The sequence below is a fragment of the Primulina tabacum genome, chromosome 8 (assembly GCF_025594145.1).
Source record: "Primulina tabacum isolate GXHZ01 chromosome 8, ASM2559414v2, whole genome shotgun sequence".
NCBI lineage: Eukaryota > Viridiplantae > Streptophyta > Magnoliopsida > Lamiales > Gesneriaceae > Primulina > Primulina tabacum.
In genome coordinates, this window is record NC_134557.1 from 34831501 (window position 1) to 34857144 (window position 25644).

Below are 25644 nucleotides of genomic sequence, written 5' to 3' on the forward strand. Positions count from 1 at the left end.
TGAATACATGTGCTTATGATAACTTGAGAGTTACATTTTTATGCACTGTCATGTTTGTTGATACTATCGTTGCTTAGAGACAATTTACGTACCTGTGATGCTAAACAGACAATGGAGATATGATTTTTAGTAATTCTCTCATGATATTAACTGACACTTTTGCAAACACATAGATGATGTAGGAAATTTTGCTTAATATCTCTGGGCCTGTTTTTATTGTTTATTGTCAATTGTAGCCCATTGAACCTCAAGTTTATTGAGATGATTGACTTTTCTTTGTGCACCTATCTCATATATCATTTTGATTGAACATTGCATGTGATTGGTTTGTATGAGATAACTATTGGATTGACGGTAATCTAAACTTGCTTGAATACTTTTCGAGACGAAATACGGATAGTATGTGACATAGGAATTATTTAGGCGATCTTTAGAACCGTTTGAGCCTTCGAGCCTACCAAATGAACATGAATATCCCTAGAATCTCATTTTGAGCCTACTAATAATCAAGTGGTGTGTGTCAATGACATACAATTATCCCCCACTTTTATCTATTTTATATCCCACAACAACTTCCAAATGAAGCTTATACACTTATTATCCTACTAACTTTGAGAAAAATAAGTTCATTGACGTTGAAATGATTCAATTACTCCTTGAAAAAAAATGAGTATAAAAAGAGTAGAAAAAAAAATAAAAGAAAAAATTTATGAAAAGAATGAATCAAAAGTGGATGATGAATGAAATGAGTGAAAATGAGGAAAGTGGATGATGAATGAAATGAGTGAAAAGAAGAAAAATTATGAAAAGAAAGAATGAGAAAACAATAAGTGGATGATGAATGAAATGAGTGAAAATGAGGAAAGTTCAAACATTTCTCTCAAATGTTGACTTTCATACTTTTTATTGTAGCCATGAGCCGTAGCCTAATGTTACAAGCCTACAAGACTTATTAACCTTGTCACATTTATCCAATATACTAGTAGAGAAAAGTTGTACAAGTCAAGCATATGGATACCTTAGAAACATGGTTAGCAAGTATGAACTTAAATCATTTGCATGTAAGCATCTCATTGTGTGACATCAATTTTTGGTTTACTTGTGTTGAAAATCTTATGAGCCAAATAATCACCAATAAAGTCTTTTGTGATCTGTGTAAGTGAATTTGTATTTTAATGATATGTGAGTTCAACTGAACCGATGATCTCTTGAGTTTATAAGACGAACGAGTGTTATAAATTTATTTGAGCATTTGATTGCGTAAACGAACTTTGACATATCACACACATGTGACACTTGAGTAATCGTGAAGTACAGGAAAATGGATAAGTTGGAGACCTATATCACTTATTGCATATCTATGACTTATAGTTGTCAGTATTTTAGTTTTGATTGAGTTCTTATTTTTATTTTGCTCGAGACTAGCAAATATTCAAGTTTGTGGGGGGCGGCGGGGGAGGGGGGGGTTTGATAAGTGCAAGAATTGCACTTAATTTACCTGTTAATCCATTTGAATTATATTAGTTTCGAACAGAATTACGCTTGGGTTTTGTTGCTTTTGTGTCTTGCAGGAGATAAATAACTAGTAGATGGTTGAAAGCAATCAGAGGTATTTTTGAGCGTGAAAAGTTGATAGATTAGAGCTGCAGCGCCAAAGAACTAGAGCCGCGACTCTAAGAAGAATATACAAGCAACAAGCGCCGCAGCGCCTCAAGACTGGCGCTGCCGCGCCTCTTTGTGCGAAAGAGAAGTTCCGCGGTGCCAGTCAAAAAGCGCCGCAGCGCTAGAACATCGAAAGATGCCTAGGAGCTACCCAAGAAGCGCCTAGGAGTTGCCCAAGCAGCGTCGCGGTGCCTACACCCACGAAGAATGGGCGCCTAGGCGTTACCCAGGTAGCGCCCCGGCGCTAGTGGCGAAGAAACAAGCAATTGGGCATTCAACCTATGGCCCGGAATGCACAAATAAAAGAAGAAAACCTGGGTTCAGAAAGGGGGTGCCATTTTAGGGAGAAAAAGAGACGAGAGAGCGAGAGCGAACACAAGACGAAGATCCGAAGGGTGAAGATCGATCACAAATACGAAGAACGACGAATCTGGGGACAGAGACGACACTTCGGATTTGTCATCTATTCTTTCGTTTATATATTTTCTTGTTTTACGATGTCTAAACCTTTGAATGTTTTTGTTTGAATTTCATTATGAATTAATTTTCTATTCTAGAGGATGACGTAGCTTTGTCGAGAAGATGATTTGACATGGTTGTTTTTATATTGAATTCCGTTTGGTTTAATTGTGTTTCTTCGTTTTTATTCGACTGCAATTTACTGGCCAAAAATTGTGTGTTGCCTGATTAATTCTACAACTCGGGAGAGGGATTAAAATTATAGATCATTAGAGACGCATCGTTGAATGTTTATATCGTTCGGAATGCATATAAATTTAGCGAGGTCTAGGTATGAACATTTTTTGCATATATCAGGTGTAGAAAAAGCCCCAAGGACAGTGGAAGAAGCTAGGGAAGCAGAAGTCACCGCATGATTCAGATGCCCGAAAGCCTGAGAAGAGGCAACCGTGCAAGCAATGCAACTGTTTCCACTTTGGCAAATGTATGTGGAGATCATTTAATTGCTTTATTTTCAATGATGAGGGCCATAAACCTGCGGATTGTCCGAGGAATAAGGGACCTACTACTGGTAGGGCATATTTCATGCATGCTGAGGAGGGTGAAGCAGAGTCAGACACGACTTTGATCACTGGTAATCTAACCACTTAACGTTCTTACATTTATTTTATCGCATGAAATGTTAAATTGGTTAGTGGAATTGATTGTCATAATAAGGAACTTAAAAGAGACCAGGTTGCATGCACTACCTTAGTTGGATTTAAGGGATGATATTGAACTTTTAGAAATTGGACCTAAAATATGAGTTTTAAGAATATAAAGGACTAAATTGAACCAAACTAAGGATTTTAAGGCATAATCTTGAAGGGATCGATATTATGGTGCGCTTATTGAATAAATCGAAAACTAGAAAGGCCAAAGTGCAAAAATCGAGAGTTTTCGGAACATGAAATCATGCCATGGAATACATAGGTATTGATTGGATCACTGACTTAACAAAAGTCTTCTCTCCTCAGCCAAGAAAACTTTACTTCCCCAGCCATGCAACCTTTCCTTCACTCTTTCAAAAAGATATCTGAATTGCAATTGCTTATTTTTCGTGGAGCACATTAGGAGTTCCAAATATAATTAATGTCATTGCACAACCGAGATATATATCATGGTTTTAATAGTATCAATCATAACTTCACTCGTATTCGAGCTAAATGATAATGTTGAGTTATCAAAATTGATAAGTTGTCCCAATGCTTTCTCGTACAATTTGATGTTGTTATAATAGGTGTCCAACGAGCTAACTTGGGCTTTATTGTTTCTAATTTAAAAACGATCTTTATTATAATGATATTTTACGGTTTTATTCAATTATGACATTTGTTTTATCTGTATACACATACAAGCTCCATAGATAAAGTCATTGAATATATAAAATGTAACGTCCTGAAAATTTGAAGGTCCACGTGAACCACATGCATGCAAGTTATTAAATTTCTTTGGTATTTTATTAAATGTTTTTAAAGCATTAAATGCATGTTTATTTCATGAATTTGTGTTTTAGTTCATAATTTATTTAAAGTTTCTTGCATTAGGATTTTAAGTGGCATTTCGCGCTCGAACGAGGAACGGAGACCGAGGATATTCGGGAAAAAATATTTTTATTGAATAATTATTTAATATGAATTGCTTTTAAGTATGATTTTTGAAAATGAGCCTTGGTTGGGTATTTTTACCCGCCAGGTTATATTTTTAGCCGGTACCCAAATTTTATCGATACGGGGGACGTTTTGAGGGCTCGGGCAATATTTTCAAAAACATACCTAAACAAAATATTTTTTCAGGAGTGTGTTTAGACTTGATGGGCCTATTTTTAAGCTTAATGGGCTCAAAACTCTTTTTTAAACTTTTTAAATGATAATTAGGGCTCATTAGCACGTAATGTTCTATTTAATTATCACCAACCTATTCCTAAACCTAAACTAATCAGCCGACCACCCCCTCCACTCAGCACTTTTCTCTCGGCCTTCAGCAGAAAAACCCCAAGCAATCAATCGGCCAAGCTTGCTCTTTCAAATAAAATTCCTCCGGTGCTTCCCCGCCGCTCGTTCCTTCGATCTTCTTGCGAAAAATTCATCAAAGCACGCTATGTATCCCCATTTTGCATCATTTACGTCTTATATGTGCTGTGATATGTGTGATGATTATAAAAGTTTCGGTCCTTGCATGTTCATGGATATTTCTTTTGATTTTGTCATAAAACTCACGGTTTTTTATTGCATCTCATGTTGTTTGCTTTTGGTGCAAGGAGCTGCCGATCTAGATGTCCTAAGGGGCTGTTTATGTCAAGTTTCAAGACTTCTATAGGCTGGTGTGGCGACTTGGTTGATTAGGCAAACCTGGTGCGGTGACACGACCCGAGGACCGCATGTTTTCGGCATTATGAATTATGAGATTTGAGAGGAGATGAACATTTTCATATGTTGATGATTTTAAGATTTTTATTCGTTTATATTTGCGTAAAATTTTAGATGAGTTTGGTTATTTTAAATTGTACTATTTTACTCTCAAATATTTAAGATCGCTTTTAAATGTTATATTTTTCTGTAGAGCTCATGCATGCAAAAATGTTTAAGCGTTACTTCGAAAACATGAGTTTTAAAAAAAATTCCGCATTTTAAACAAGTAGACGTTTCAGTTGCTATCAGAGCAAGGGTCCTGTGTAGGGTTGTGCCACCGTCAGCTTCTGCAGCTCAGTCTTCAAGCCTCAAGTCTGTAAGCTTTTATGTTTTTTTAAATGCTTTAAATGATTTACTGCTATCACCTGCATGATTGCATGATATACGTTTTACAGTGATTTACAGTACATGTCTATCTGTCGTTATGTTTTGAGATTAGATACTTTAAAAAAATTTATGCATGTTACGAAATAAAATGAGAAATTATATGATTTTCAAGCATGCTGACTTTGGGGTGGAATTGCATATGAATAAGAATTTTTCTTTTTGGGCTTTAGGAAAGGTTCGGAATGATTGTTCTATATTGATTTTTGGTTAGTAAGTACTGATGTTCTACTTGTCGGGTCACAAGTTAGTCATGAAGATTATGAATGCTTTTGGGACTTGTAGATTTTCTAAGAAATTACTGATGGTTCATGGTTGCTAGTTGAGTTAATTTTTTAGGATTCCATGTAAGGATTAATTATTCGAAAACTTCGACGATCTTTGGAAGTATAAAAATGTAGAATTTATTTAGGATGCATGCTCTACCTAGTGGGATTTAAGGATTGAATTGCATGAATTGACAATTTTAAGGACCTAATTGTATTAACCAATAATTTGAGGACCTAAGTGCAAAAATAAAATTCTAAGGGATTATGACTATTTTTGAATTTACCGAATTTTGAGATTAAATTCTAAGTTTTGAGAATTTTGAGGTTTAATGAGGCTAAAATCAAAATTTTGATAGGGACAAAAAATGCAAATTTCGAAGAGTGTAAGGCCAAAAATGAAATTTTCGGGAACTTTAAGGGCCAAATTTCAAATCCCGAAATTTTTTAGGATTAAATTCGAGTTTTTGAGGAACACTTGTGTTAAATTAGTAATTTTTTGAGGTTATGAGAATTGATTTTGGGTCTAATAAGCTTATAATTTTTGGACTTTATGTTACAAGAAATCTATAAAATGAAATTAGGAACGCTAACAACGTATGGGTAATCGTGAGTTTTCGAAATTAAGGACAAATTGGATAATTTTTTAGAAAATTAAGAATTAATGTTGCAATTGATAAAAAAAATTTGAGAACTAGTTTAGCAGTATGTGAGAATCGAACGGTTTAAATGACAAGAATTTTTGATGATTTAGGTTTGAAGGGATATCTAGAACCTTGAAACAATTGGGTTATAATGTTATAAAGAGTGGTAATCGAGGACATTGTAGGATAAATCAATAGTGGGCTTGAAAATCTAAGTGTTAATAGAACAATGTTGTGAAAAATTAAGAATTTAGAGTGATGTCAATTTAGGGTGAAGTTGATGGGTTACCTAAGTTATAAGAGTAGACATTGAGTTAGCTAATTTTTGGGAATTTAAGTTTGATGTGTCATAAGTTTTAGTCATGATCTTAACAGTTATAACTATACCTTTGTTGGGATTTAATTTTTCTAGAAGGTTGGGTATGATTGGGGGTTATGTTACTCGATAGTCGCATGTAAGAATTGAGGTAGACACCTTGTCTTGAGGAATTTTTGTAAGTCATTAAGAAGATTGGGAATAAGTTGATATGTGTGTTGATTATGTTATCTAATACTATTTGGGTTGCGTAAGGTTGAATTTTAAGTTTATGAAATAGGTGTTCGTACAGAAAATTTTGGGTAAAATAAAAACAAAAGAGAAATAGTGGTGTTCAACATAGGTTACCAATGAACGAATATTAAGATTTTTAGCGAGTAAAAAAATCTAAAATGTTGATGTGGAAGTTCTAGAATTCTATGGGCTATAAGTAAAATTGATTTATTAGAGTTAGTCCAACATTAACATGGGATAACTTAGTAAGATTTATGCGCTAGAATTAATTGAGCATTGAGGATACGTAAGAATGCGACATTCGTTTCAATGAGAAAAGTCCAAGGTCTTAGGTCTCGACTTTAATGTAATTGGGAAGATAACAGTTTAAGCATATAATTGAGGTTAGAAGGGTTTCATTATTTAGGTAGGAGATCGTTATGGTATATTTTGGGTTTTATGGATTATCACTACTTGAGTTTAAGATTTGCAACGATTTTATATTTTGGATGTACTTGTAAATAATTAAGTTAGGTAAGTTGGTGCCGTAAGACAAAGATTCGATTCAAGGATCTTAGGCTAATATTATTATGGGGTTGATGTAAGGTTTAACTTTTAAGTGTATTACCAAGGATAGAAGTGGATCAGTAAATTTTGGTGCTAAGGTTTCTTAGGTTGAACTGCATAAATACTAATGTAATAGGTCGATGAACATTATGAATATAGTATTATAAAAGTAAGGTGTGATAGGTTTGGACATCCATTTCTAGTATGAGGAATTGCGAGAAAGTCAGAAATTCGAAGACATAAAAAAAAATAAAACTAAGTCACCATAAGTTGTGATTCGCAAACGATGATTTCAGTAGGCAAAATAATTAGGATTGAGGAGACATAAGGACATTTTAACATTTATTTTATCAGAGTAGCGCAACGGAAGCGAGGATTATTGGGATACTAGAATTAAGAGTCTAAACTTTTGTTTATCAAGGATAAGTTAATTTCGGGGACGAAATTCAATTAAAGGGTGATAGATTGTAACGTCCCGAAAATTTGAAGGTGCACGTGAACCACATGCTTACAAGTTATTAAATTTCTTTGCTATTTTATTAAATTGTTTTAAAGCATTAAATGAATGTTTATTTCATGAATTTGTGTTTTAATTCATGATTTATTTAAAGTTTCGTGCTTTAGAATTTTAAGTGGCATTTCGCGCTCGAACGAGAAATAGAGACCGGGGATATTGAGGAAAAAATATTTTTATTGAATAATTATTTTTAATTATATAATATGAATTGTTTTTAAGTATGATTTTTGAAAATGAGCCTTGGTTGGGTATTTTTATCCGTCATGTTATATTTTTAGCCGGTACGCAAATTTTATCGATACGGGGAACTTTTTGAGGGCTCGGGCAATATTTTCAAAAACGTACCTAACGAAGTTTTTTTCGGGAGTGTGTTTGGACCTGATGGGCCTATTTTTAAATTTAGTGAACTCATAACTCTTTTTTAAACTTTTTAAATGATAATTAGGGCTCATTAGCATGTAATGTTCTATTAAATTATCACTGACCTATTTCTAAACTTAACCTAAAATAATCAGCCACCCACCCCCTCCACTCAGCACTTTTCTCTCGGCCTTCAGCAGAAAAACCCCAATCAATCCAAAGAAAATTCCTCTGGTGATTTTGAGGAACACTTGGGTTGAATCAGTAATTTTTCGAGGTTATGAGAATTGATTTTGGGTCTAATAAGCTTAAAATTATTGAACTTTATGTTACAACAAACCTATAAAATGAAATTAAGAACGCCAATAACGTATGGGTAATCATGAGTTTTCGAAATTAAGGACAAATTGGATAATTTTTTAGAAAATTAAGAATTAATGTTGCAATTGATAAAAAAATTGGGGGACTAGTTTTCGCATCATTTACGTCTTATATGTGTTGTGATATGTGTGATGATTATAAAACTTTCGGTCCTTGCATGTTCATGGATATTGCTTTCGATTTTGTCATAAAACTCACGGTTTTTGATTGCATCTCATGTTGTTTGCTTTCGGTGCAAGGAGCTGCCGATCTAGATGTCCTAAGGGCCCGTTTATGTCAAGGCTCAAGACGTCTATAGGTTGGAGTGGTGACTTGGTTGAGTAGGCAGACCTGGTGCGGTGACACGATCCGAGTACCGCATGTTTTCCGCATTATGATTTATGAGTTTTGAGAGGAGGTGAACATTTTCATATGTTGATGATTTAAAATTTTTATTTGTTTATGTTTGCGTAAAATTTTGGATGAGTTTGGTTATTTTAAACACTACTATTTTTACTGTCAAATATTTAAGGTCGTTTTTAAATGTTATATTTTTCTTTAAAGCACATGCTTGCAAAAATGTTTAAGCGTTATTTCGAAAATATGAGCTTTAAAAAAAATTGTTTCCGCATTTAAACAAGTAGACTTTTCATAAAAGGTATCATGAGGGTCTACCTCTCAACGTAAAATCGTGAAGCTCATTAGGAAGTATACCGTATATTCTAAAAATGTTCCTAGTCGTATCAGCCGCCTAAAATAAGGATAAAGGTTGTTTTAATTTGAGACTAGCATCTGTAATATAAACGTCATGTTTCATTGGTAAAGACATAGAGATGTCCATTCGTATAAATGAGTGATCATTTGATGGTGTACTGGACAACCCTCTCTCGAACTATCCAAGTGGTTCTAACTTAAATGAAATAACCTGCGGTTATGGTTGTACACAATTACTCCTTTGACCCGAGACAATGTAGAGGCTCTACGTACTAGCATGCACTTTAATCCGTTTACCGACTCCCTTGAAGGTCATCAGGTGGTGAGGTTGAGAGTAGTTTCGAAATACGTAGAAGCAAATGCATTGTAGTCAGGGATTCACTCTTTGCCCACGGGTGAAGATGTGGTCTGATGAGTTACTAGTGCAAGGAGTTTCTAGTCAGAGCAAGAAATGTGTTTTAGGAAAAAAAATTCCTACTTCCACAAACTATGTCACTATTAGTACTCAAAGATACATCACATCGTTGTCAAATTCATATGCAACTCTCGATATACCAATGGTTGCAGATTCGATCCAAATATATCAGTTGAAGGGATCGTACTATACGCCAACTATAGCTTAAGGTTCTTCCTGGCACTATCAGCGATACATAAGGGATCATGGGGGGATGCTATTAGACTCTCTTATCATGATCTGATGGGTGCCATCACAAATGAGTTATGACATTCTTCATCAAGGTGTTGATGAAAAGAACAAGGCTAATTAAGGTGATCCCGAATAAGAATAAATGTTATTTTGAATCACATAAAGATGTGAACCCACAACTAGATGTATCCCTAAACTATTGATGGTCACACAAATATCAGATTTGTGTTCCCGTTGAGATAGTCAAAGTTCAAAGAGTTGAATTTGACGACTGTAGTTTGATGGAGATAAAATAGATCGCTTATAAAGAAGTTTATAAGTTAATTACATACTATAGAAGAAATAAAAGTTAACTTAATTGTTAATTGAGGAAGGAGAGTGGAACTACATATTTTGGCGAATAAGTTCTCAAAATTAGCAACTGTCAAATACGGATATTAAAAATTTTGATCTTGAAAATTTTCAATTTTTGTTATCTAAACAAGATTTGTATCATTGAAATATTGGCGATGTCGGATCATCGATCGAGGTTATAATGAGTTTACGATTATTTATTTAGTGAATTTGAAATTTCTTAATTAAATAATAGTACTAGTAATGTAGATTACTAATATTTAAAAAAATTCTCATAAAATATTATAGAGAAGTCTAGAATTAATTAACTGATAAGTTAAATAAAGTAAATTAAATAATAGTTATTTAATTTTAATTAATATGTCTATGCATATATTATCTATACATGTGTAGATATATTAATATTTATGTATATACTTTATATAAAGATATGTATATGAAATATAAATATATCATGCATTATCAAAAGTTGATAAATACATGATATAAAATAATATGAGAATTTTAAATAATGAAAATTAAGAGTACTGATGAGACCAGGATTAGGAATCCTAGTGGTATACACCTTGTGTATTTTTAATAAATATGTTATAAAAGGTTGATAACATATAAAATTAAACATAACACACAAAAACCTCTCTTCTTCCCTTGAATAAAAGACTCTCGACCACTTCAAGAATTTCAACAAAAATTCGGCCGAGATTTATCCTTGTGCCACCGCCTCCTGCGTCCCCGTACTGACTCCAGATTTGTGAAATTTGTGAGTCATAGTTTCATTGCAAAATTGCTTGCAATTTCTAGTGCAATCCAAACAAGGAATAGAGATCCGATTGTGAACCCAATTCGACGATTAAAGGCGGAGATCCATTCGAAGGGATATACAAGAAGGGTCATCTATGCTAATCAAGGACTAGTTTGGAGTCCAGGGGAACTTATAAGAAGGTAAAATACTGAACATCCTATGGATGTTTAAATATATACGAAGATGTGCAATGGATGTGAGAAAACGATAACTAACAGTGGTATCAGAGCCATGTCTTTTCTCAATAGTATGATTATTATTGTTTGAATCGTGTTGAACAAATTATTTTTAACCGCATTAGAAATTCTAGGAAAATGCAACCAATGAAAGAAAATTTGGAAAAACAAAAAAATTAAATTTTGCGTGTGGGGTAGTCTCTGTCCGAGACGAGCACTACTTCCCCGGGCAGGCATCTCACTTCCTGCTTAGAATTTCTGCTACAAGTCGCTTTAGTTCGTGGAATGCCTGTTGGTTCCCAAGCCCTTGAGCATTCCAACATGTGCAACTCATAACGATCGCATGGTTTCTTAGCAACTGCCACCATTGTATTTGTGATTGCAGTATCCTCGACTTCTCTATGAGCTTGTTTCTTTTGAGGGCTATTGCATTTCAGAGATATTGTCTGACTGTCAATGTATTTTATTGATGGGATGGGTTATGATTTGCATGTTGTCCTTTCTCACGTGCTCTACGCTTCCATTTCTTCGTGTCATTGGTCCAATGTTGCTTCTCATCATGGTTGGCTGCCGCGGTCGCGGAGATCGGAACGGATGCTACCGTTTCAGTTACAATGAAACGGTCGCGAAACGGGTATTTTAAAAAAATATTATAAATATATAAAAATTAAAAATTTTGGAAAATATTTATAAATATGAAAATTAAAATAAATATCATTTAAATAGATTATTTTATGTAAATAAGAAATTAAAATATTTTTAAAATTTTATTAACAATTTATTGAACAAAATTTATATCGTCATTATATTTAAAATATTTCCAACCATATCAAAAATTAAATATACTATTAAAAATTATTTGTATTTAATTAATTAAAACTTTAAAATATTTTCGATTGGATATATATAAGTTCGCACAAATTTGAATCAATTTAGAGTGATGGACTAATAATAAGCATCAATCTTATATAAAATGATGTTACAAATTATTTAACATCAATTAAAATAGAAATATTTTATAATTAACTTAGTTTTTTTCACACTTTGTAGTGAAAATTTCTCAATAGAAATAGTTGACTTGCGGTCTCTTCTTTACACATAGATTTTTTGTTCTTGTTGCAGCTGTACAAATCTCTTCCGTTCCGCCGTTAAATCCCCGTTTTCGGTATATGAAACGCCGATACAAGCCATCAACCTACACACCCCGAAACCTCGTCAAAGTTGCTTGCGTTCCGGAACCGGAACGCCCGTTTCGTTCCCGTTTCGTCCAACCATGATTGCATCCAATGTAAAAGAGTGTGCCTCTTCTACACATAACCGTTCCGCTCAGCCGTTCCGTTCCGTATCGACGTTAAATCGCCGCTAAAAAGTTGAAGAACAGCGCTACAAAACAATCACCGATTTGCCCTGGAACTTTGGAGATGGTGGATTTACTTGAAGGTAAGAATGCAATTGGTCTCAAGTGGGTGTTTAAAACAAAATATAATGCTGATGGAACCATTCAAAAGCACAAGGTTCAGCATGTGGAAAAAGGATATTCCTATTAGCAAGGTATTGATTTCGAAGGAACTTTTTCTCCTATTACTTGGTTTGAAACCATGAGAATTACTTTAGATTTGGCTGCACAACTCCACTGGCCTATTTATCATTTTTATGTCAAATTTACATTTGTAAATGGAGATTTACAATAAGTAGTTTATGTCACTCAACCTGAAGGTTTTGTGATTAATGGCAATGAGGAAAAGGTGTACAAACTAAAAAAGACACTTTATGGGCTCAAACAAGCGCAACGAGCATTGTACACAAATATCAATGGTTATTTTCGGCACAATGGTTTGCAAGAAATGAAAATGAGCCCACTCTTTACGTGAAAAAGCAAGGTAGAGATGATTTCATTATTGTGTGCCTTTCTTTTGATGACATTTTCTATAAGTGTTCCTCTTATTCTCTTGTGGCTGATTTCAAGTCTAATATCACTACAAGAAAATATGCCTTCAACAACACTCAAAAGACAACGATTTTATTGGAAGACCGTTGTGTTTTTACTTTTAACAACAGTTTTAACAAAAACCGTTGTGGATTAGCATGTTTTTTAGACAAACGACAACGGTTTTTAACAAAAACCGTTGTCGATTAGCTTGTTGGACAAACGACAACGGTTTTAGAAAACTGTTGTGGATTAGCGTGTTTTTTTTTTTGAGAAGCGACAACGGTTTTAGCGAACCGTTGTTGATTAGCGTGTTTTTTTGGAGAAACGACAACGGTTTTAACGAACCGTTGTTAATTAGCGACGGTTTTAGAGAATATTTAACCGTCGCAATTTTTAAAATAGCGATGGTAGCCACGGTTTTTGCTTAACCGTCGCAAATTATCTATAAATTTTTGCGTTTTCGGTCCAATTTCCTCCACACCGCTTCACATCTACAATAAATTTTTCTCTCTTAGACGATTTTGATTTAAGGTAAGTTTTTTCGCTTCAATTCTTGATAAATTACTAAGTGTTAGTTAAGAGCATCTAGGTTTAGTGGTGGCTCGAAATTTTGGAATCGAAAGATGAAATTCTTTCGAAATTCCGAAACCCACTTTGTGACCTCCGCTAAATACATGTTTAATAGTTTGTTTGTAATTCACCACTCAAGTCAGAAGTTACTGCTATGGGGGGAAGGAAACCTACACGACGGCAGGAGAGAAGACTTATACGGGGTATTTTATTATCTAACCCTAGTCAACCATTATATTTAAAAAATAATATTCCGTAGCGTATTTCAAATGCAGTTGAGAAGGACCAAATTCATAGGGGGTGTATTCAATCTAAACTTTTAATGACTTTTAATGATTTTTTTTTAAAGGTGGACTTTTGTGGAGTTGATGGATTTTGATTGACTTTTATAGAATCTCATGGAATTGTAAAACATATTTCATAGACTTTTATAGACTTTTTTTCAAGATTTTTGTAGACTTTTGTAAAATTTTATAATTGTGATTTATTTTTTTATTAATTTCTTTTAAATAATTATTGGACATGTATAACCTATTCAATTTTAAATTTTTTTTTATTTATGAAAATGTAAATGAATTTTACTTACTTAAAGGTTAAATAAATTTAATTTGTGAAAAACGACAAATGAACTATTCAATTTATTGAAATCAAAATTTCAATTCTTTATGTCAATTCAACATATTAATGAACAATATTTTTATAAGTTCATAATAAAATTTTATTAAAATGAACAATCAAAATAATAAGTAGACTTTACATAAAAAAAATCTAATCATTATTGACAATTTGATCAACATCGTTCCACATTCCATTGGTTATGGTATCCCTCCATGCATTACTCTTGCTCGTTGTTGTTCTTGAGTATCAAATAACTGATCAAAGTTGTCATCTCCATAAATTTGTGCCGATAAAGACAATTGAGCTTCATTATCTGGTTCAATTTGAAATTCATCACATCGACACTCCTTTCGAAGAAAATTGTGTAATCCGGCACAAGCCAATACAAGCTCTGTTTGGGTCGTATATGGAAATGGAGGGGCCATTTTGAATATTTTGAACCGTGATTTAAATATACCAAATGTCCGCTCTATAACATTCCTCAAAGAAGCATGACGAAGATTGAACAACTCTTTAGCATCTTCAGGGTGACGACCTTGACCTGTGAATTCTTGAAGATGATAACGTACACCTCGAAAAGGAGCCAAGAATTGACGTTGATTTGGATATCCACCATCAACTAAAAAATATTTACCTATCAAATCATATTTGTAAAGTTAATTAACTAATGAATAATATACATAATCTTTGAAAGTTACAACAAATATAAATAGTCATGTAATATATAGGAAACAAATATATACCTTGAATTGTGTTACCGAACAAGTTCATTTACGTCAAGTAATCATGTCGATGTGATGAATTTCAAATCGACACTCCTTTGGTATACAATAATCATAATGATTCAAGAAAAAAGACAATTCATCACATGTCGGATCATTCATCATTTTTATGAGATGAAAGAAAATTTATGAAATACAATAATCATAATGATTCAAGAAAAAAACAACAATTCATCTATTTTTACACATAAATATTGGCAATATAATAAATTCAAGAATACCAATCATACCTTTGAATAGAAGAAATTTGTTTGAGAGGGTGAAGAACCCTAGAGATAGCTTGAAATAGAAGAGATAGCGTATTTTTCAAAAAAGAAAGTCCATCAAAATCTTTGGTATAGGTGGAAGAATATTTTAGATTTTTTGTAATTGTACATAAGGCTTCAAGGTTTGTACATGAATAATAAAATAAGAATCCTTGAAAATCTATGGATTTTTTGGATACCTCTTAACTTATGGAGAGTTTTAAAAAGTCATGTGGTATACCTCTTAACTTATGGAGAGTTTTAAAAAGTCAAGTTTGAATACCACATGACTTTTTAAAACTCTACCAAAATCCATGTTGAATACCACTAAACATATATAGAGTCATTAAAAGTTTAGATTGAATACCTCTGGATTTTAAAATTTCATAAAAATCATTAAAAGTTTAGATTGAATACACCCCTGATAATGTCGAACTGCATGGATATTATGTACTTTCTCCTCCTAAATAATCTGCCCTTAATACTAACTAACTTGTTTTCTTGGTATGACTAAATGATAATACTGCTTTTATCTCACTAAACAAATTTATCTTCAAATGATAATAATACACTTATCTCACAAACAAATCGCATGATCATTTTTTTAAAAAAATAACATATTGTTCACACAATAATTTAAAAAATTATTACAGAATAATTATAAATATTTTCAATACAAATTTTTATAATATAAATACTAACTTGACAAGAACAATAATTATTCATTAAAAAAAAAACCAATTGTATATGCCCGCAACGTTTATATAAGATTAGTAGTATATATAATTGGGAAAAAAATGTGGCAATCGGGCTTGACTTATTGGTCCATTGCTAGCCCAATTCTATTTTGTGCATATATTGTCGATTCTAGTCATTTTGCCAACACGCGATAATACTAAGATATATTTTTATACAAATATTTTTATGAGACGACTTCACGGATCAATTATGTGTGTCGAATCTCTTATTTGAGTCATCCATGAAAAAAAATTACTTTTTATGTTAAGAGTATTACTCTTTATTGTGAATATCGGTAGGATTGACTCGTTTCATAGTTAAAGATTCATGAGACCGTATCACAAGATACCGTCTCATATTTTTATATAAGTTACTAATAATATTACGAGAGAGATGTTTAGAAATGATCATATGAGCTTTGTTAGATAAATTAATAAATCTAAGCGATTTACAGTTGTCAAATACGAAAAGGTGTCGATGAGTTATAGTTCATATAACATCAATATCTCAGTTTTGGAACGAGCTCTCGAGACCCAATTAGAACAATCATTTTCACCATTTTTTTTATACAAATTCTAAAAAATAACACTAAAAAACTCAAACTATACAACAAATTATCAAGGGGGTCAACTTCATGTAGTTGAGCACTAATACGATTCACGAGGCCTCATCCTCCTCCATTTATTGGTATCCCTACAACCCACCAAGTCACGGAGCAATGATTTTTAATGAAAAAAGCGAAATTATAATATAAAATTCTAATAATAAAAAATTATTATTTGTTAAGTACATAATAATTATTATTATTTTTTATTAAGCATCGCCTATGAAAGTGACTAATTTTTATATTTTAGTCGGCGGACAGTTATAATATTATACCCATTGTTTTTATTCAATACCATGTATTATATTTTAATAATTTATTATTCACCCTTAACAATTTAACTTTATATTTTTGCTCTAAAAATTTCTCAAAATTAATAAAATATTTCCCAATCATAATCTAGTCTTCCTTATTTTGATAAATATATGATATTTTGTTTCAAAAATTCAATTATGATTAATATTTGAAATTAATTTGATGAGGATGTTAATCATAAAACTAAAAGTAATTATTATTTTTCTGCTCTTTTTAAAAGTCCATGGGCCAACATTTTTATGATAAAAAAGTTTAAGGAATATGTAGTCGTAAAATCTTTGACAAATGATGTAAATGAGTGAGTTTTTGAGCTAAATGTGCTTGATTTTAAAAATTGGAGGAAAAGTACTATTTTAGCATATTAATTTTTTAAGAGGGTTTTTCACTTTTATACTTTTCATAGGTATTTTACAAGTAGGGAAGATATCATAATCAAGAAATTATATTTCATTTTTTTATTAATTATTTTTTTTATTGAGAAAGATCAAAGTTTATCCCTTACATTGATAAAAACATTACTAATATAATTCAGTTTTTATAAAATAAATTCATGCTCATAATTTAGTGTGTGTGTGTGTGTGTATATATATATATATATATATATATATATATATATATATATATTGTCAATATAAGAAAATGTGCAATAAAACCTGAACGGTGGTGTGGTTGGGCCGCCCATTCACGTTCTAGTGATGTATTATCAGTGGTCGCTCTATTGAATAACCAAAGATAACATGGCTATTTTGAATTAGGATAAGGTACATGATAAATACTTGAAGTCTCACCATCTATTTCTTTTTTAATCTCACTTAACATTCAACAAGAAGCGATAATCAATCTGAATTACATATCTCATGAGTCCCCGCCAAAACAAACCCTCCACTACATATTCTATGACGATCAATCTTGTTATTGCTCGATCTCTCTATCTATCGATCTGTTTCAGGCGATTTTCCGGCACTTTGCTGCATAATTTTTGTGATCCATCAAAAATTTATCTGTCGAAAGGAGTTTTTTCAAGTTGAAGTTGCTCAAAACTTATCTCTGATCAATTATGTTACAAGAAAGACTAAATGACTTGACTATATTATTGATCAAGAAAAAAATGATCGAGAAAATTGATTATGAAAACTTAATATGTTGGGTGCGATAATCGTCCATGCTGGTAGAGCAATCGAACCGTAGTGTGCGTACTGTTATACGTTTTAAAATATTTGAGTTGCATCGTTTCTCTTAACTATAGATTTTGATAAAGCGGCAAGCGCTCGGTCCTGCACACTGAAGGTACCCAAGCCATTAAATGGTGTATGTAATATATAATGCAATAATCAAACGGTGGTGTTGGTAATCTTGTTTAATAATATAGAGAAATTTAAGAAAATGACAATTGATTGACTACCAATCGAAATATAAAGTAATATATCTTTGTTTTTCCTGCATGTTTGAAGGTTATTTTGGAAAAAAAAAACTAAAAAAATTACAATTCAAACAGAATATTTGATCAAATCATTTTTTAAACTATTTCGTTTGTTATGATCAGGCCATAGTGTAGATAGTTATATTATATCTTTGCAGTCTGAAACAATATCATACTTGTATTCTAAAAAAAAAAAAAGATTAACGAGTGAGGCGACATTCCTTCAATGTCATTTTTATTAATCTTGGTAAAAGTAATCACTAATTAATTTGGGCAATTGTGAAAAGCAGGTCAAACTCATGCAAATCCCTACCTCCATCAGTTTGTAAGTGTCAGGTAATCGGTGATAATGGCTGTAACTGAGAATTTATGAGAGGTTAATGGTCATTAGCGGGGCTGTAACTCTCAGATTTTCACTCCCTATAAATATCCAGACACTCAAAAAGAGAGAATTTTTTTCTACAAGCAGCTGATTGCAGGAGTCTATGTCAAGCTGAAGTCATTTCTCGCACTGCAAACAGATTCAAAACTGTCGAACTTATTTAAACACTGGTTCTTAAGTGAGCTTACTATTTTAATGCGATAATATATAGTATGAGTTCATGATAAAGAACTGTTTATTAATATCGAAATTTACGTAGAAAAGAAATTTTGGATTCTGATATGATCTTGATGTGTTAGGCTGAGAATGGTTGTTCTGACTTTATACGGCGGGAAATCGTTTTTTAAGAAAAAAATTTAGACCCTTGTTCGGTAGGTGAACCAATGTTCTGATTTAAATTCTAGAATGGTTAATCCCAGAGAACTGATGTAAAACCCGATTTTGCAATCGTGATAATATTTTTGTAATTTAAGTGTGCTAGGATTATGTAATCTTCGGGTATTTATTTCATTATTTAAGATGTAAGATTTGCAAGATTATCTAAAGTTGGGTGGATAATTATATCGTGTACAGTGGTTAATCCTAGAAAACTGATGTAAAACCCGATTTTGCAATCGTGATAATATTTTTGTAATTTAAGTGTGCTAGGATTATGCAATCTTCGGGTATTTATTTCATTATTTAAGATGTAAGATTTGCAAGATTATCTAAAGTTGGGTGGATAATTATATCGTGTACAGTATTTTTGAATATCAAGATTTAAGATAATATTGTGCATATATTTTGAACTTGGGATAATAAATAAGTCTATCACAGTCCAAGAAATTAAATAAGCAATTTGGATATAAGCAGGTAAAGTTGAAGATATAAATTCAAAGTTGGAAAGATTTTTACCAGTTTAAGATATAAGATTGATATACCTGGATAAAGATTAAGCAGAGGATAATATGATCCCTAAATTTCGAAATATCCAAGGGATGAATATTTAGATTTCGAAATATTATCCAAGATCACGAATAAAAGAATGATAATTATCCTAGATTTAAAATTTGGTTCAAAGTTCAAACGCGAGGATAATACACGATCAGAATAGCAGCCACCTCCCTATAAATAGGAGAAGCTCCCATTCAAAATTTACACATCTTTTGCACATCAAATTTTCGAGTTTTTGCTCTCATATTTTCGAAATTTCTCTCCAAAAAATTCTGCATGATTCATCAAAATTCTGTCCAAGTTCATAAATTCGTTTCTCTAGCTTGGGTAGTCGGAATCCGATCTCCACCCTTCAGAATATGCTTAAATATGTTTCAAATAATATATCCAAATTTTAGCAAAATCCAACGGTTAAAACGACTTCCAAACCCGATCTCCACCGTTCATATTTTTTCTGACGTACTTTTGAAGGTATTATAAAAGTTTAAGCCCAATCCAGCAGTTAAATAAGGCGCAATGAATTTTTCAAACTGTTGATTTTTCGAGCGATGGTGCTGCTGCGTTTTCGAAGTATCAGCTGCATGATTCTTCTATGATTTTTGAATTCTTCATGTTTTATTCCAGGTCTAAGGTAAGTAAGCTTGTTTTAAAGATTTTTTTTCGGTTATATGCATTTTCGTTTTCGAAAATTCGGTCGAGTGCAAATTCTTCTTCTACACTCTTCTGGTTACGATTGTCGCATGATGTATGTGTTGGCACTGTGAGGATTCAACTTGATATGTGAGGGAATCCCAACTATGATATGACCCTTACGCGGTGGGGACGTAGCCGCTATAGGGACTGATATCGATAAATCATTGAAAGTAGAAGAATCTCAGTGCCTGGTCAATGGTATGCATATGGTATGAGTCATGTTATGCATGGTATGTGTTTCGAATTTTTATGCATTTTGTTATGTTGTGCTCGAACAGCCCCACTTGCTGATTGAAAACCATATCACTCACCCCCTTACTCTGTACTCTCAGATAAATCAGAAGAAGAAATAGAGAAAGAAGAATCAGACACCAGTTTGAGGCTGATAGTGGACGCATGAAGAATTTTAATTAATAATAAATTCTTGTAAGTTTTAAATTCAAATTATAAACGCTTCCGTAAATTTTTATCATTTTCAGAGTTATTATTATAAAAACGATTATATTTTTATAGTATTTATGATATAAACTGGTTTTGGTTTTTACTGTACTACGAGACTTGTTGTTTAGCAATTATTTGATTGTTGAATAACGTCGGTGTCGACTAATCCCGATCTCGGAGCGTGACAATTGATATAAGCGTAGTCATGGAGAAATTAGAGGATTTTCAGTGCTTATATGTTTATGTTCGTTTTTGAAATATTTGAAAGAGAGATATGATTTCCCGCTATTCTTCAGCGATGTTGAGTGTGCTCTACGTTGCCAAATGCTTTGTGACGCATTAACTTTGTCCAGTCGACAAATAACCTAAATTGAAGTTGGGAAAATGGACGCACATGATTCGCTATTTGAGCAACGCTGAACATATTATGCATCACAAAAAATGATATTATGTTTGATTGACCCCCGCTTATTAAGTGTTTTGAGCTTTTCCCCTGGATAAGAGTGAGAAAGAGCTTGAACATGACGAGCATACATAATGTGAACGACACTAGATAAACCCTCGAACTAACATAATAAACATCACCGAATAAACTCCGGTAGAGATACATGTATATATATATCATTGACTAAGAGAAAAAAAATTGAATAAAACTTACAAATATTGTAAATGTCACGCGTGACTTTGAAAAAATTATTAGTAATAAAATGTCCATGGAATTTGACTTTGAAAATGTTGAAACAATTACAAAAAGGGGAGACCGAGTCATTTGGCAGTGTGCAAGACTTCGATCCAAGTAGGAGTCTTTTACTCTTATTGACAGGTCGGTCCATTGCACCACTTCATTGAAAATGGTTGTCGCAATCGAGCTAAATTTTGTGTTTACTTTTTTAGAAGAAGAATATTAAGCTACAAATTATAATATTTTTTTCCCTTTTTAATTGTAGAAATTACCATATTTTATATGCAAATTTAAGCTTCGATCAATTTTTTTCACAAGTTCAAGACTTCAAGTATTTACAAGTTTGAAAATTTTGGATGGTATGGATGTAAAAATAGAATGGAATTTTATGTATTCAGTTATTGACAAAATCTTGCGTGAGACGGTTTCACGGATCGTATTTTGTGAGACGAATATCTTATTTGGGTCATCCATGAAAAAATATTACTTTTATGCTAAGAGTATTACTTTTTATTGGGAATTTCGGTAAGGTTGACCCGTCTCACAGATAAAGATTCGTGAGACCGTCTCACAACTAATGATAAGCATTCCACAATGTTCTTTTCTTTTTAACGTGAAACTTGTTTTATATAACTATCACTAATTATTTCCGAGAGTCATAAATTAGTAAATTAATTATGCATCCAAATATTGGATTCATGTACCAGAATCAACTATACGTTCTCAAAACATTTCTTTTTTCTCGAGCAATCAAGTTGAATGAATTGAATTTTTGTTTTCATGTATGACATTTGACTTTGATTGCTGACTTACCTTTTTGGAGTCAAATAGATCCATTTTCTTCTAGTAAACTCATGATTGAGTCATTGGGAGGAAATTTGAAAAATTGGATCGCTTAGAGATATAATAATATGATAATTTAAATAAAAATATAATAGAGTATAGTTTCTAGGATTGGGAATTGGAAATTTATAAAACTTGTTTAGTAACTTGTTTCGTTTTTATTTTTAACTTTTGTAAATCGTCGGAGTCTGGTTTTAGTTCAATAAGTTAGACTCCTCTCCCATTATTAACCTTTTATCCCTGGAGATCGATGATGTTGTGGTCGGACACATTAGAAATATTTGATATCGCATCAGTAATATCTATCACCATGGCATAAGTCATATTCAAAGTCACGTCATTAATGTCTAACTTCATGTCACCACACACAAAAAAATAATGTCTAAAAGTGAAAAATTGACAAACTTATTAGATTACGTATAAATTTGATAATTTACAGGACGGAAAGTTAAAACAGATTAACTTACGAGATGAAATTTATGACTTCATCCCCTCCAAAATGGGTTGATTGAATTACCAAATACAAACTAATCATAAGTTACTTCCCCAATAAATTGATTTAGAAAATTATTTTTTATTACATTGGCGTGGTAGGCATGTTGTCGGATCGGATCAGATCGGATTGATGCCGGATTATTAATTTATTAATTAATTATCTATTTTGAATATCTTAATGGAACCAGTTCCAAAATCAGAACTCACTAAAATATATTAAAATGATTTCGGATCCATTTCAAGAAACCCAATCAGACTCATTATAGGTGTCGGATTCGATTCAATCCGAAACCTATTATTTCGGTTCCAGATCAAACCGGACCGGTTCCAGTCCAATTCTGGATTGATTCAATCCAATAAAGATCCCTAGAATCTAGGTTTATGTCACTATACCACTAAGTCTTACTTCAGTTGAAAATTAAATGGCTTTTCAAAAATAAAAAATAAAAAATTAAAGGGAATGGATCTTAATTAGTTATTGGTTATTATGCATAGAGTGGTCTCTGCCATTCCTTTTGACTTACGAATCCATGCCCATCGGTTTGTTTCATCCTACCCGTGCAGGCAGTGCCTGCACGGGCAATGAACGGCCCGGATCACTCCACACACCTCCATGTAAAAAAAAAAAAAAATTGGCTCGAAAAAATCCGAGCCGTTGGATCGACCCCTGCAGGCAGTGCCCGCAGGGGTAGGGTCGACCGAACCATGCCCATCCTACAGCAACCCCATTCCACATTCATTATAATTATTTACGAAAGGACATCAAGAAATTATTTGAATAAAGGGTCAATTATTTATTTTTGATAATATATATATATATATATATATATATATATATATATATATATATATATGAACATAAAATAAATTTTTAAAATGTAACATATATAATAAGATGAGTTTTCGATTTATTTGAGAAAAAAATTATTTATTTCACTCAATCACATTTTCATGTATTTATATTTTTCAAAAACAAAATTTAGTTGTTAAAATATAATCTAGTTTATTATACTAGAATTTAGAAAACATCAATATTATAAAACTGAGAATATTAATATAATTTTTTTAAAAAAAATATTTTTTATTAGTGAGATTCAAAAGCAAAAAAACAAAAAACTTAGAATAATTATGTTGACTTGCTTTAATTTATTAAAAATTATCTAAGTATATCCAGATTTATAGTGTACACAAGTAGCGCGTGCAAAATCTTGCTAGGGTGTTGATATAGAATTTCTGGATTATTAATATGACGAAGGGTCGCCATTTTATTCTCTCATTGAATGTACCAAATATTGTCAGTTTTGGCCAATTTACACTATATTATATATTAATATTTTAAATAAAAAATTTCATAGAAATATCATTTCACTAATTTTTTTTTATATCAAAACCTGTTAGTTCAAAATACAACATATCCTCCTAAATTATTCTTATTCATTTATTTTACTTATAATTGCATTATATAAAAAAATTGGAATTAAAATTGTTCTTAAATTTATAATTTAGTTTTTGGGTTATCATGAAACCATAGATGAAGATTTATGCTGTCTACATGAAAATATATCTTTTCAGATTAAAAAAAAAATTCTATTTGGATAAGTTTTTATTGTATATATGTAAATCAATTTTGCAAAAACTCACCAAAACTTAAAAAGGGTAAAAGAAATAAATTACTTCATTCAAACTAGATTTGAATGATTTATTTAATTATTTAAAAGTTTTAGAATAATTCTATTATAATAAATTTTTATGACTGACAAATAACAACATCGAACTGTTTCAAAATCCAGCCGCTTATTGATTGTAATTACATGTTTTTCAACCGTTAGATCAAATCAACCGTTCAAACAAGATATCAAGAGTTCAAGCCGTAAAACATCTGAACTCTATTGCACATCAAACCGGAACAAGTCTTAATTGAAGGACAACTATTTACAATGTTAAACTAAAACCGCACTGCAACCGGTTAGTTAAGCTATTTGTCATTGCAGTGGTCCAGTTAAGTTAGTCATTCAAGAATATTTCTTAACAGCTTAAAAATGTCAAGGACAACTCAAGCTTTCAGAAGGATTTTAAAAAATTTTATTCACCATACCGAAAAAAACTTTAAACTAAACTAAAATGTATTCCCATTATTGAATCAAATGAATTGTAGTTCTTTTTGTCTACACAAGCTCTTTTTCTTTCTAATGAATTAAGGAAGAACTAATTATTCAAGTGATCGAATGATCAAGGTAAAAGAAACATAAGATCTTATTATATCACGTCAAAAATCACTGGAAATTTACAATTAATCTGAAACGTCTCGCTTCATTTTCAAAATTCTACTAGACAACTTTTTTTTTAATTGAATAAAAGCTTCGCAATCTCGAAATAACATTTTAAAATGATCTTAAATATTTGACAATAAAAATAACGCAGTTTTAAAATTTCTAAACTACTCCAAAATCAAACGAAAGCGTAACGTGTAAAAATCGTAATATCATCAACATATAAAAATGTGCAACTCCTCTCAAAAGACGTGAATCAATATGCGGAAAAATAATGGTCCTCGGGTCGTGTCACCACGCATCCCGTCTGCCTACTCAGTCTTCGGCACCTCAGGTCCCCTGATCAAAATGCTCACATGCATCACACAAGCCTAGTGAGTCTAAAGACTCAACACACCTGTACCAGTAATAACAAGTACATATACGTAGCACACAGCAGTGAAAAATAGCATAATCAAAATACGTTTCATGAGCTTAAAAACATGAACATAAGCGTGTCGTGTAAAATCGTAACGTGTCAAAACATGTCTCATCATGTTATCATATCATATGCGTAACTGTGACCTGTCAAAACATGGTAATAGCATGTATCATCGTATCAGCATATACGTGTTAAAATCTTAATTTGAATTCCGTTCATTAGCTGTGACTTTCGTATCATCATGTCATCATGTCAGTCGATGGATCCATCTACGTGTAACCGCGGTACCCGACGGCGGGGGACATCAGCGACACTCTCACCCGTCAACTGAGCCCGAGCCTATCATGTCATCATATCATGTCAATGGAAATA

At 32.2% G+C, this 25644-nt stretch overlaps 1 protein-coding gene across 1 annotated transcript; it reads right to left on the minus strand.

Moving 5' to 3' along the window:
• Positions 1–14205: 14205 nt before the first annotated feature.
• Positions 14206–14779, minus strand: LOC142554697 (uncharacterized). The gene is made up of 2 exons (XM_075665366.1): positions 14752–14779; positions 14206–14642 (listed from the first exon to the last, which is right to left on the minus strand). The coding sequence occupies exons 1-2, from the start codon at positions 14777–14779 to the stop codon at positions 14206–14208; spliced, it is 465 nt and encodes a 154-aa protein (XP_075521481.1).
• Positions 14780–25644: the final 10865 nt, after the last annotated feature.

Bases quoted from the DNA above. Each gene is read 5' to 3' on its own strand.
- LOC142554697 (XM_075665366.1), bottom strand. From the start codon at position 14,779: ATGAACTTGTTCGGTAACACAATTCAAG. The intron at 14,643-14,751 runs GTATATATTTGT...ATGATTTGATAG, and splicing joins GTTCGGTAACACAATTCAAG to GTAAATATTTTTTAGTTGAT.